The 11330-nt window shown below is 44.1% G+C and overlaps 1 protein-coding gene across 1 annotated transcript in view; it reads left to right on the forward strand.

The window, feature by feature from the left end:
* Positions 1–6376, forward strand: part of LOC123732835 (zinc finger protein 572-like) — a 36715-nt gene extending 30339 nt beyond the window's left edge. The window contains exon 2 of the mRNA XM_045712175.1: positions 5284–6376. Within this exon, the coding sequence (XP_045568131.1) occupies positions 5284–6155 (872 nt within the window). The 3' untranslated portion in view covers positions 6156–6376. The remainder of the gene's footprint in view (positions 1–5283) is intronic.
* The last annotated feature ends 4954 nt before the right edge of the window (positions 6377–11330 follow it).

The following is an 11330-nucleotide window of genomic DNA, read 5'->3' on the forward strand; positions in this document are numbered from 1 at the left end:
GACCCAGTCGTTCGTTCTTTGTGTTCTGTATCTATGGAAGCGACTCAGTCCTTCGTTCTTTGTGTTCTGTATCTATGGACGCGACCCAGTCGTTCGTTCTTTGTGTTCTGTATCTATGGACGCGACCCAGTCGTTCGTTCTTTGTGTTCTGTATCTATGGAAGCGACTCAGTCCTTCGTTCTTTGTGTTCTGTATCTATGGACGCGACCCAGTCGTTCGTTCTTTGTGTTCTGTATCTATGGACGCGACCCAGTCGTTCGTTCTTTGTGTTCTGTATCTATGGACGCGACCCAGTCGTTTGTTCTAAATGTTCCATCGCCGTACTGGCTGGCAACGTTCTTATCCCCTTGCTTCCTCTTCTGGCTGTGCCGGGTGGATATTATAACAGAACATGGTCAAGATGTTAAAATGTTCATAAATGACCAGCATGGTCAAATAATAATAATCATAGTAGTTGTCGAGGGTGCAACAAGCACGTCCGGTGAACAGGTCAGGGTTCCATAGCCGCAGGCAGAACAGTTGAAACTGGAGCAGCAGCATGGCCAGGTGGACTGGGGACAGCAAGGAGTCATCATGCCAGGTAGTCCTGAGGCATGGTCCTAGGGCGCAGGTCCTCCGAGAGAAAGAAAGAAAGAAAGAGAGAATTAGAGAGAGCATATATAAATTCACACAGGACACCGGATAAGACAAGAGAAATACTCCAGATGTAACAGACTGACCCTAGCCCCCGACACATAAACTACTGCAGCATAAATACTGGAGGCTGAGACAGGAGGTATCAGAAGACACTGTGGCCCCATCCGATGATACCCCCGGACAGGGCCAAACAGGCAGAATATAACCCCACCCACTTTGCCAAAGCACAGCCCCCACACCACTAGAGGGATGTCTACAAACACCAACTTACCGTCCCAAGACAAGGCCGAGTATAGCCCACAAAGATCTCCGCCATGGCACAACCCAAGGGGGGGGCGCCAACCCAGACAGGAAGACCACGTCAGTGACTCAACCCACTCAAGTGACGCACCCCTCCCATGGACGGCATGGAAGAACACCAGTAAGCCAGTGACTCAGCCCCTGTAATAGGGTTAGAGGCAGAGAATCCCAGTGGAAAGAGGGGAACCGGCAAGGCAGAGACAGCAAGGGCGGTTCGTTGCTCCAGCCTTTCCGTTCACCTTCACACTCCTGGGCCAGACTATACTTAATCATAGGACCTACTGAAGAGATAAGTCTTCAGTAAAGACTTAAAGGTTGAGACTGAGTCTGCGTCTCTCACATGGGTAGGCAGACCATTCCATAAAAATGGAGCTCTATAGGAGAAAGCCCTACCTCCAGCCGTTTGCTTAGAAATTCTAGGGACAATTAGGAGGCCTGCGTCTTGTGACCGTAGCGTACGTGTAGGTATGTACGGCAGGACCAAATCGGAAAGATAGGTAGGAGCAAGCCCATGTAATGCTTTGTAGGTTAGCAGTAAAACCTTGAAATCAGCCCTTGCCTTAACAGGAAGCCAGTGTAGGGAGGCTAGCACTGCAGTAAAACCTTGAAATCAGCCCTTGCCTTAACAGGAAGCCAGTGTAGGGAGGCTAGCACTGGAGTAATATGATCACATTTTTTGGTTCTAGTCAGGATTCTAGCAGCCGTATTTAGCACTAACTGAAGTTTGTTTAGTGCTTTATCCGGGTAGCCGGAAAGTAGAGCATTGCAGTAGTCCAACCTAGAAGTAACAAAAGCATGGATTAATTTTTCTGCATCATTTTTGGACAGAAAGTTTCTGATTTTTGCAATGTTACGTAGATGGAAAAAAAGCTGTCCTTGAAACAGTCTTGATATGTTCTTCAAAAGAGAGATCAGGGTCCAGAGTAACGCCGAGGTCCTTCACAGTTTTATTTGAGACGACTGTACAACCATCCAGATTAATTGTCAGATTCAACAGAAGATCTCTTTGTTTCTTGGGACCTAGAACAAGCATCTCTGTTTTGTCCGAGTTTAAAAGTAGAAAGTTTGCAGCCATCCACTTCCTTATGTCTGAAACACAGGCTGCTAGCGAGGGCAATTTTGGGGCTTCACCATGTTTCATTGAAATGTACAGCTGTGTGTCGTCCGCATAGCAGTGAAATTTAACATTATGTTTTCGAATGACATCCCAAAGAGGTAAAATATATAGTGAAAACAATAGTGGTCCTAAAACGGAACCTTGAGGAACACTGAAATTTACAATTGATTTGTCAGAGGACAAACCATTCACAGAGACAAACTGATATCTTTCCGGACAGATAAGATCTAAACCAGGCCAGAACTTGTCCATGTAGACCAATTTGGGTTTCCAATCTCACCAAAAGAATGTGGTGATCGATGGTATCAAAAGCGGCACTAAGATCTAGAAGCACGAGGACAGATGCAGAGCCTCGGTCTGACGTCATTAAAAGGTAATTTACCACCTTCACAAGTGCAGTCTCAGTGCTATGATGGGGTCTAAAACCAGACTGAAGCGTTTCGTATACATTGTTTGTCTTCAGGAAGGCAGTGATTTGCTGTGCAACAGCTTTTTCGAAAATTTTTGAGAGGAATGGAAGATTCGATATAGGCCGATTAGTTTTTTATAATTTCTGGGTCAAGATTCGGCTTTTTCAAGAGAGGCTTTATTACTGCCACTTTTAGTGAGCTTCGTACACATCCGGTGGATAGAGAGCCGTTTATTATGTTCAACATAGGAGGGCCAAGCACAGGAAGTAGCTCTTTCAGTAGTTTAGTTGGAATAGGGTCCAGTATGCAGCTTGAGGGTTTGGAGGCCATGATTATTTTCATCATTGTGTCGAGATATAGTACTAAAACACTTTAGTATCTCCCTTGATCCTAGGTCCTGGCAGAGTTGTGCAGACTCAGGACAATGGAGCTTTGGAGGAATACCCAGATTTAAAGAGGAGTCCGTAATTTGCTTTCTAATGATCATGATCTTTTCCTCAAAGAAGTTCATAAATGTATTACTGCTGAAGTGAAAGCCATCCTCCATTTGCGAATGCTGCTTTTTAGTTAGCTTTGCGACAGTATCAAAAAGAAATTTCGGATTGTTCTTATTTCCCTCAATTAAGTTGGAAATAAGGATGATCGAGCAGCAGTGAGGGCTCTTCGATACTGCACGGTACTGTCTTTCCAAGCTAGTCGGAAGACTTCCAGTTTGGTGTGGCGCCATTTCCGTTCCAATTTTCTGGAAGCTTGCTTCAGAGCTCATGTATTTTCTGTATACCAGGGAGCTAGTTTCTTATGACAGATGTTTTTAATTTTTAGGGGTGCAACTGCATCTAGGGTATTGCGCAAGGTTAAATTGAGTTCCTCGGTTAGGTGGTTAACTGATTTTTGTCCTCTGACGTCCTTGGGTAGGCAGAGGGAGTCTGGAAGGGCATCAAGGAATCTTTGGGTTGTCTGAGAATTTATAGCACGACTTTTAATGCTCCTTGGTTGGTGTCTGAGCAGATTATAAAAGGAGTGGTTCTGCAGGTGGTGACCACAGACCACTTCTCAGTTCCTATGCTTCCTGGCTGATGTTTTGGTCACTTTTGAATGCTGGCGGTGCTTTCACTCTAGTGGTAGCATGAGACGGAGTCTACAACCCACACAAGTGGCTCAGGTAGTGCAGCTCATCCAGGATGGCACATCAATGCGAGCTGTGGCAAGAAGGTTTGCTGTGTCTGTCAGCGTAGTGTCCAGAGCATGGAGGCGCTACCAGGAGACAGGCCCGACAAGCCTACATCAAGGCAACAACCCAGCAGCAGGACCGCTACCTCCGCCTTTGTGCAAGGAGGAGCAGGAGGAGCACTGCCAGAGCCCTGCAAAATGACCTCCAGCAGGCCACAAATGTGCATGTGTCTGCTCAAACGGTCAGAAACAGACTCCATGAGGGTGGTATGAGGGCCCGACGTCCACAGGTGGGGGTTGTGCTTACAGCCCAACACCGTGCAGGACATTTGGCATTTGCCAGAGAACACCAAGATTGGCAAATTCGCCACTGGCGCACTGTGCTCTTCACAGATGAAAGCAGGTTCACACTGAGCACGTGACAGACGTGACAGAGTCTGGAGACGCCGTGGAGAACGTTCTGCTGCCTGCAACATCCTCCAGCATGACCGGTTTGGTGGTGGGTCAGTCATGGTGTGGGGTGGCATTTCTTTGGGGGGCCGCACAGCCCTCCATGTGCTCGCCAGAGGTAGCCTGACTGCCATTAGGTACCGAGATGAGATCCTCAGACCCTTTGTGAGACCATATGCTGATGCGGTTGGCCCTGGGTTCCTCCTAATGCAAGACAATGCTAGACCTCATGTGGCTGGAGTGTGTCAGCAGTTCCTGCAAGAGGAAGGCATTGACGCTATGGACTGGCCCGCCCGTTCCCCAGACCTGAATCCAATTGAGCACATCTGGGACATCATGTCTCGCTCCATCCACCAACGCCACGTTGCACCACAGACTGTCCAGGAGTTGGCGGATGCTTTAGTCCAGGTCTGGGAGGAGATCCCTCAGGAGACCATCCGCCACCTTATCAGGAGCATGCCCAGGCGTTGTAGGGAGGTCATACAGGCACGTCGAGGCCACACACACTACTGAGCCTCATTTTGACTTGTTTTAAGGACATTACATCAAAGTTGGATCAGCCTGTAGTGTGGTTTTCCACTTTAATTTTGAGTGTGACTCCAAATCTAGACCTCCATGGGTTGATAAATTGGATTTCCATTGATTATTTTTGTGTGATTTTGTTGTCAGCACATTCAACTATGTAAAGAAAAAAGTATTTAATAAGATTATTTATTTCATTCAGATCTAGGATGTGTTGTTTAAGTGTTCCCTTTATTTTTTTGAGCAGTGTATATCTAGTAATAAAACAGTTATCCTCCATGTTGGATGTAATATCTCTGGTAATAAAACAGTTATCCTCCATGTTGGATCTAATATCTCTAGTAATAAGACACTTATCCTCCATGTTGGATCTAATATCTCTAGTAATAAAACAGTTATCCTCCATGTCGGATGTAATATCTCTGGTAATAAAACAGTTATCCTCCATGTTGGATCTAATATCTCTAGTAATAAAACAGTTATCCTCCATGTTGGATCATCATCATCAGGATTATGTTGACAATTAGATACTGTACGACTGTGGAGTTTAACAGCGGTGCCTGAAGTCTCCATCTTTCATGTTTTTGTCTTCAGATGCCTTACTAAGATAACGAGAGACTGAGGTCGCAATAGAAGGTCATGAGTTAACCATCTGTCTTGACTTTGTCCTTCACACAGGAGAGACACGTGACAATCGTGGATCCTCCGGGGAGCCTCAACAACATCATGATGCTGACGAGGCAGAGAAGAGTCTCTCCAGATCAAAACACCTCAAGAAAAAACTGCGGAGACCCACAAGGAAAATAATTCACTTCTGCTCTGACTGTGGGAAAGGTTACAAATATTCATTAGCTCTTAAAAAACACAAGAGATTCCACACTGGAGAGAAATTATACCACTGCTCAGACTGTGGGAGGAGGTTTACTTCCTCAGTCGGAATGCAATTACATCAGAGAATACACACTGGAGAGAAACCATACCACTGCTCAGAATGTGGGATGGGTTTTACTACCTCATTTAGACTGATATCACACCAGAGAATACACACTGGAGAGAAACCATATCACTGCTCTGACTGTGGGATGAGTTTTACTACCTCAGGTGGAATGATATCACACCAGAGAGTACACAATGAGAAGAGTTTTGCTGCCCGGGCAGCCCTGGCTACACACAAACGAATCCACACTAAGGAGAAACCGTTTCACTGCTCCGACTGTGGAATGAGCTATATTTCCTTCTGCGGCCTGAAAACACACCAGTCTAAACATACCGGAGAGAAACCGTATAGCTGTGATGTATGTGGGGATAGTTTTTCTCTCGCCACAACTCTATCTATACATAAACGAACACACACAGGTGAGAAACCGTACCGCTGCCCTGACTGTGGAATTAGCTTTTCTGCTTCAAGTGGCATGAGAAGACACCAGAGAAAACATACAGGAGAGAAACCTTACAGCTGTGATGAGTGTGGGAAGGGTTTTCTTAGATCAGACTCCCTGGCAAAACACAAGGCAAGAGCCACAGAGTGTGGAATGACATCTGTGGATTAGGTGAAAGAGGGGGTTGAGGTCAGGTAAGATCCCCTGAAGGGAGTAATAAGGGTTTAGTATCCTGTTTACCCTCTTCCTGTCGAACCAGAAGATGTAAGGATTGGAGAGAAGGACGAGTGTCCAAAGTGGGGTATATATACTTGTGATGGTGAGAACATGTTTTTGTCTGAATTTACATCTGTAACGACCCGATGGGAATAATTAAAACTTTGTTAAGCTTCTCTAGTGTCTGTGAGTTATTTACTCTGAAACAATTTGAACCTAACAGCTGGTTTGAATATTACAGTCCATCAATGATTCCCAAACAAATTTACTGAGCTTGAGCACATTGTCACAAAAACAATGAATATATATGCAAGGTTGTTAGAATCTTATTCAAAACCCGACCAACAAACCAAAAGAGACCCAGAAAACCTAAGCTTATGCCAGTGGCTTGTGGCTATTAAGAATGATGCAGTGACCAAAAGATTATCAGAGGGATTTTCAGGCTGAACTGATGATGAGTCCATTTCGACAACAGCTGAGAAGTGATGTGATGCCATAGATTTATTTTTCTCCTTCACATCAAAACAAAAGATTCGTAGCTGGGTAAGTTAGCTTGCTAGCCTAGCTGGGTAAGTTAGCTTGCTAGCCTAGCTGGGTAAGTTAGCTTGCTAGCCTAGCTGGGAAAGTTAGCTTGCTAGCCTAGCTGGGTACGTTAGCTTGCTAGCCTAGCTGGGTACGTTAGCTTGCTAGCCTAGCTGGGTACGTTAGCTTGCTAGCCTAGCTGGGTACGTTAGCTTGCTAGCCTAGCTGGGTAAGTTCGCTTGCTAGCCTAGCTGGCTAAGTTAGCTACCTAGCTAACGTTACCATCCTGTATTGAACTCTGATTGCCATCAGTTAAATCATATAGATATTTACACGTTGTCAATCAATTTCACTTACGCCACGGTACTGGTAGTCACTGCTAGACTGGTAGCTACCTTCAGCCGAGTAAACATGTTTGTTCGTTCTATCTTTGACTGACGTAAGCTAACGTAAGCTAACTAATGTTAGCCATCTATTCCACCCTTGTCTGGAAAACACTCCGTTACTAAAAAGATAATTGTCTTTATAGCCTCCTCACACTGTGTGGGGGTTCTGACTTATAAACTTGAAACATCCTTAATCGTATCACAGAGAGAGAGAGGAATGTAGGACGTATCACAGAGAGAGAGAGAGGAATGTAGGACGTATCACAGAGAGAGAGAGGAATGTAGGACGTATCACAGAGAGTGAGAGGAATGTAGGACGTATCACAGAGAGAGAGAGAGGAATGTAGGACGTATCACAGAGAGAGAGAGGAATGTAGGACGTATCACAGAGAGAGAGAGAGAGAGGAATGTAGGACGTATCACAGAGAGAGAGAGGAATGTAGGACGTATCACAGAGAGAGAGAGAGAGAGAGAATGTAGGACGTATCACAGAGAGAGAGAGAGGAATGTAGGACGTATCACAGAGAGAGAGAGGAATGGTGTGTCTCAGAGAGAGAGAGAGGAATGTAGGACGTATCACAGAGAGAGAGAGAGAGAGGAATGTAGGACGTATCACAGAGAGAGAGAGAGAGAGGAATGTAGGACGTATCACAGAGAGAGAGAGAGAGAGGAATGTAGGACGTATCACAGAGAGAGAGAGAGAGAGAGGAATGTAGGACGTATCACAGAGAGAGAGAGAGAGAGGAATGTAGGACGTATCAGAGAGAGAGAGAGAGTAATGTAGGACGTATCACAGAGAGAGAGAGGAATGTAGGACGTATCACAGAGAGAGAGAGAGGAATGTAGGACGTATCACAGAGAGAGAGAGAGGAATGTAGGACGTATCACAGAGAGAGAGAGAGGAATGTAGGACGTATCACAGAGAGAGAGAGAGGAATGTAGGACGTATCACAGAGAGAGAGAGAGGAATGTAGGACGTATCACAGAGAGAGAGAGAGGAATGTAGGACGTATCACAGAGAGAGAGAGAGGAATGTAGGACGTATCACAGAGAGAGAGAGGAATGTAGGAAGCGTCACAGAGGGAGATTAGATAAGGGTTGGAGTGTTCTAGAACCACCATAACATAAATATGGATATGTTCTAGAACCACCGTAACATAAATATGGATGTGTTCTAGAACCACCATAACATAACATAAATATGGATATGTTCTAGAACCACCGTAACAATAAATATGGATATGTTCTAGAACCACCGTAACAATAAATATGGATGTGTTCTAGAACCACTGTAACATAAATATGGATGTGTTCTAGAACCACTGTAACATAAATATGGATACGTTTTATTAATCTGCCGTTCTTGATTCACAGGAGATATTTATATCAGCTGTAAACGGCTCTGTAGCATCAAACAGATGCTAGACGTTCACATATCCAAAGAATGTTTGTTTATTTGTCAAATTCTAAAATACAGTGGAGTGTACACTATTTAAGGCTAACTCAAGAGAACTGTTTATTCAACAAGAATGTTATACGGTAAAAGTAACATACCCCCCAAAAAAATAGTATGAACAGTGTAGTTCAGTTCAGAGTGTGTCTCAGGTGTAGAGACCTGTAGCTACAGATTGTTACTCCAGATAATGTGATTTAACCACAGGTTGTTACTCCAGATAATGTGATTTAACCACAGATTGTTACTCCAGATAATGTGATTTAACCACAGGTTGTTACTCCAGATAATGTGATTTAACCACAGATTGTTACTCCAGATAATGTGATAAAGTTAAATCACAATATCTGGAGTAACAACCTGTGGTTAAATCACATTATCTTGTGCTACACCAAACAGTACCTGTCCTGTTACTCCCAGTAATGGACACCAACAATCTGTGGTTAAATCACATTATCTGGAGTAACAACCTGTGGTTAAATCACATTATTTGGAGTAACAATCTGTGGTTAAATCACATTATCTGGAGTAACAACCTGTAGATAAGATCATTGGTGATCAGCAGATGATGAGAGCGGTCGTCGTGATGAAATTTGCCATTCCAAAGAAACATACAGTAAAGTTCAGGGAATATTTATACAGCTGTGGGAGGAGTGTTGCCATGATAAAACTGCCATTCAGCCCCTCCTCATAAATCATCTGCTTGAAATCAAATCATAAATGTCTAATCCCTCAAGAGAGATACAGTTCAGCTGCAGTGACACACCCAGGCGAAGGAGTTCTGTTTCTAGAATTTACTCCAGGAAGAAGCCCAGGCACCACACGGTATTGTCTGTAACCCCCCCCCCCCCCAAACAGAAAAAACTGCATAACATCAACATGAGGGTAAACTAGTAGAACATGCATACATGTGTGCACAGGCAGAGAGATGACGTTTGCAATAATATCTAGCCTAATAGAAAGAAATATGGCATAACCCTCAACCTTTTGCACCGTGACCAGACTGAACAAATGTACCGAGGTAGGAAGGCCGGCAGTATCTACCTACAGCCATGACTGAACAAATGTACCTCGGGAAGGACGGCCGACAGTATCTACCTACAACCATGACTGAACAAATGTACCGAGGTAGGAAGGCTGACAGTATCTAACTACAGCCATGACTGAACAAATGTACCTTGGTAGACACTCTGGGGGAAGGGGGGGGGGGGCAGTGCCCCTGTGACAACAATTTTGGACCCCCTTGTGGCCCCCCCTAAATGTGGAGTATGAAATCATTTTTACATAACTCATTTTTGCTATCGTTCTTTTTTTTACATCCGTTATTAGACAGTGGCAACGCGGAACACTAATGATTATGAACATGGTATTTTGCCTGCTAATGCAGTGAAGAAAACGATATGACAACAATAACGTCTAATGTAACTGGGCCCCCCTCTAACAGTACAACTGGCCCCAGCTTGGGCCCCCCAGTTGAAATGGTCTAGAACCGCCACTGCAGTGGTTCCTCCTTTAAAAGTTGTGATCTTACACCGCAGGACTTAGAGGTACCCAGCGTCACTGCTTCATTGCTCCAGACCACCACAAGGGGGAGTTAGAGCACTCATTATGCATTTGGGTCCCAAGGTTTTTATATGACCAATCGTATCGAGTGGTTCCAATGATGAATTTTGACGCGAGCCACCCGTCGTCCCTGGTGGCTTTCTTCAGCAAAGATGGCTGACAAAACATTACGGGGGAAGCAGATGTAAGTAGTTATAACGAGTCAAGCAAAAAATGTACAATTGAGAGGAATATGTTAAGTTAGCAAACAGAACAATTACTTGATTTCCCCCCACTGTAACACAGTAGTATGTTAGCCATTAATACACAATATGGGGTTCAATAGTTGTTTAGCTAGTGTAAGGTATAATTATCTTTTTACATCAGCACATGTATCAATATGTTCTATTGTTTTGTAAAGCTACATGCTTGTGTGATTATTATGTCCTAAGGGACTGTGTATGTGACTAAGTGCTGAGCTGTGGCTAATTAGGGGGTAAACCTGTTGAGGCATGCAGAAGGCTGTTACACAAACTAGAGTAACATGAGAAACCACTTGATACTGAAATACAATAACAAGAACTGAGCCTGTGGTCAATAGGCTCAGAGTGTACAGGAAGTGCGTCACGAGGCTGGGACCAGCCTGCACGCCAACGATAGGATGAGTAAGTTTAAACCACGCTCATCCTCCCTCTGACAGGCCAGCAGTGAGTGGGAACTATCTCTGTCAGAGTATTTAATGAAAAGCAAAGGATATGACACTCAGTTCTCTGTATACCCTGCGAGGTGGTGCAGTGAGCCCGTATATACAAACATCATATTTTCCATTTGTACTATCATTCTATTTACTTAAAGATGAATTAAATAATCATTGCAAAACTAAGTTGCATGGTTTGTTTATATCCTAATACCAGATTAGATTGACGCAACCCGACACTAGCTAGCTAACTAAATTAGCAAACAGAACAATTACTTGATTTCCCCCCACTGTAACAGTAATATGTTAGCCATTAATTAATACACAATATGGGGTTCAGTAGTTGTTTAGCTAGCTAGCTAGCTAACTAAATTAGCAAAAAGAACAATTACTTGATTTCCCCCCCACTGTAACACAGTAATATGTTAGCCATTAATACACAATATGGGGTTCAGTAGTTGTTTAGCTAGCTAGCTAACTAAGTTAGCAAACAGAACAATTACTTGGTTTCCCCCCAGTGTAACACCACC

This window comes from Salmo salar, chromosome ssa02, assembly GCF_905237065.1.
Source record: "Salmo salar chromosome ssa02, Ssal_v3.1, whole genome shotgun sequence".
Classification (NCBI taxonomy): Eukaryota; Metazoa; Chordata; class Actinopteri; order Salmoniformes; family Salmonidae; genus Salmo; species Salmo salar.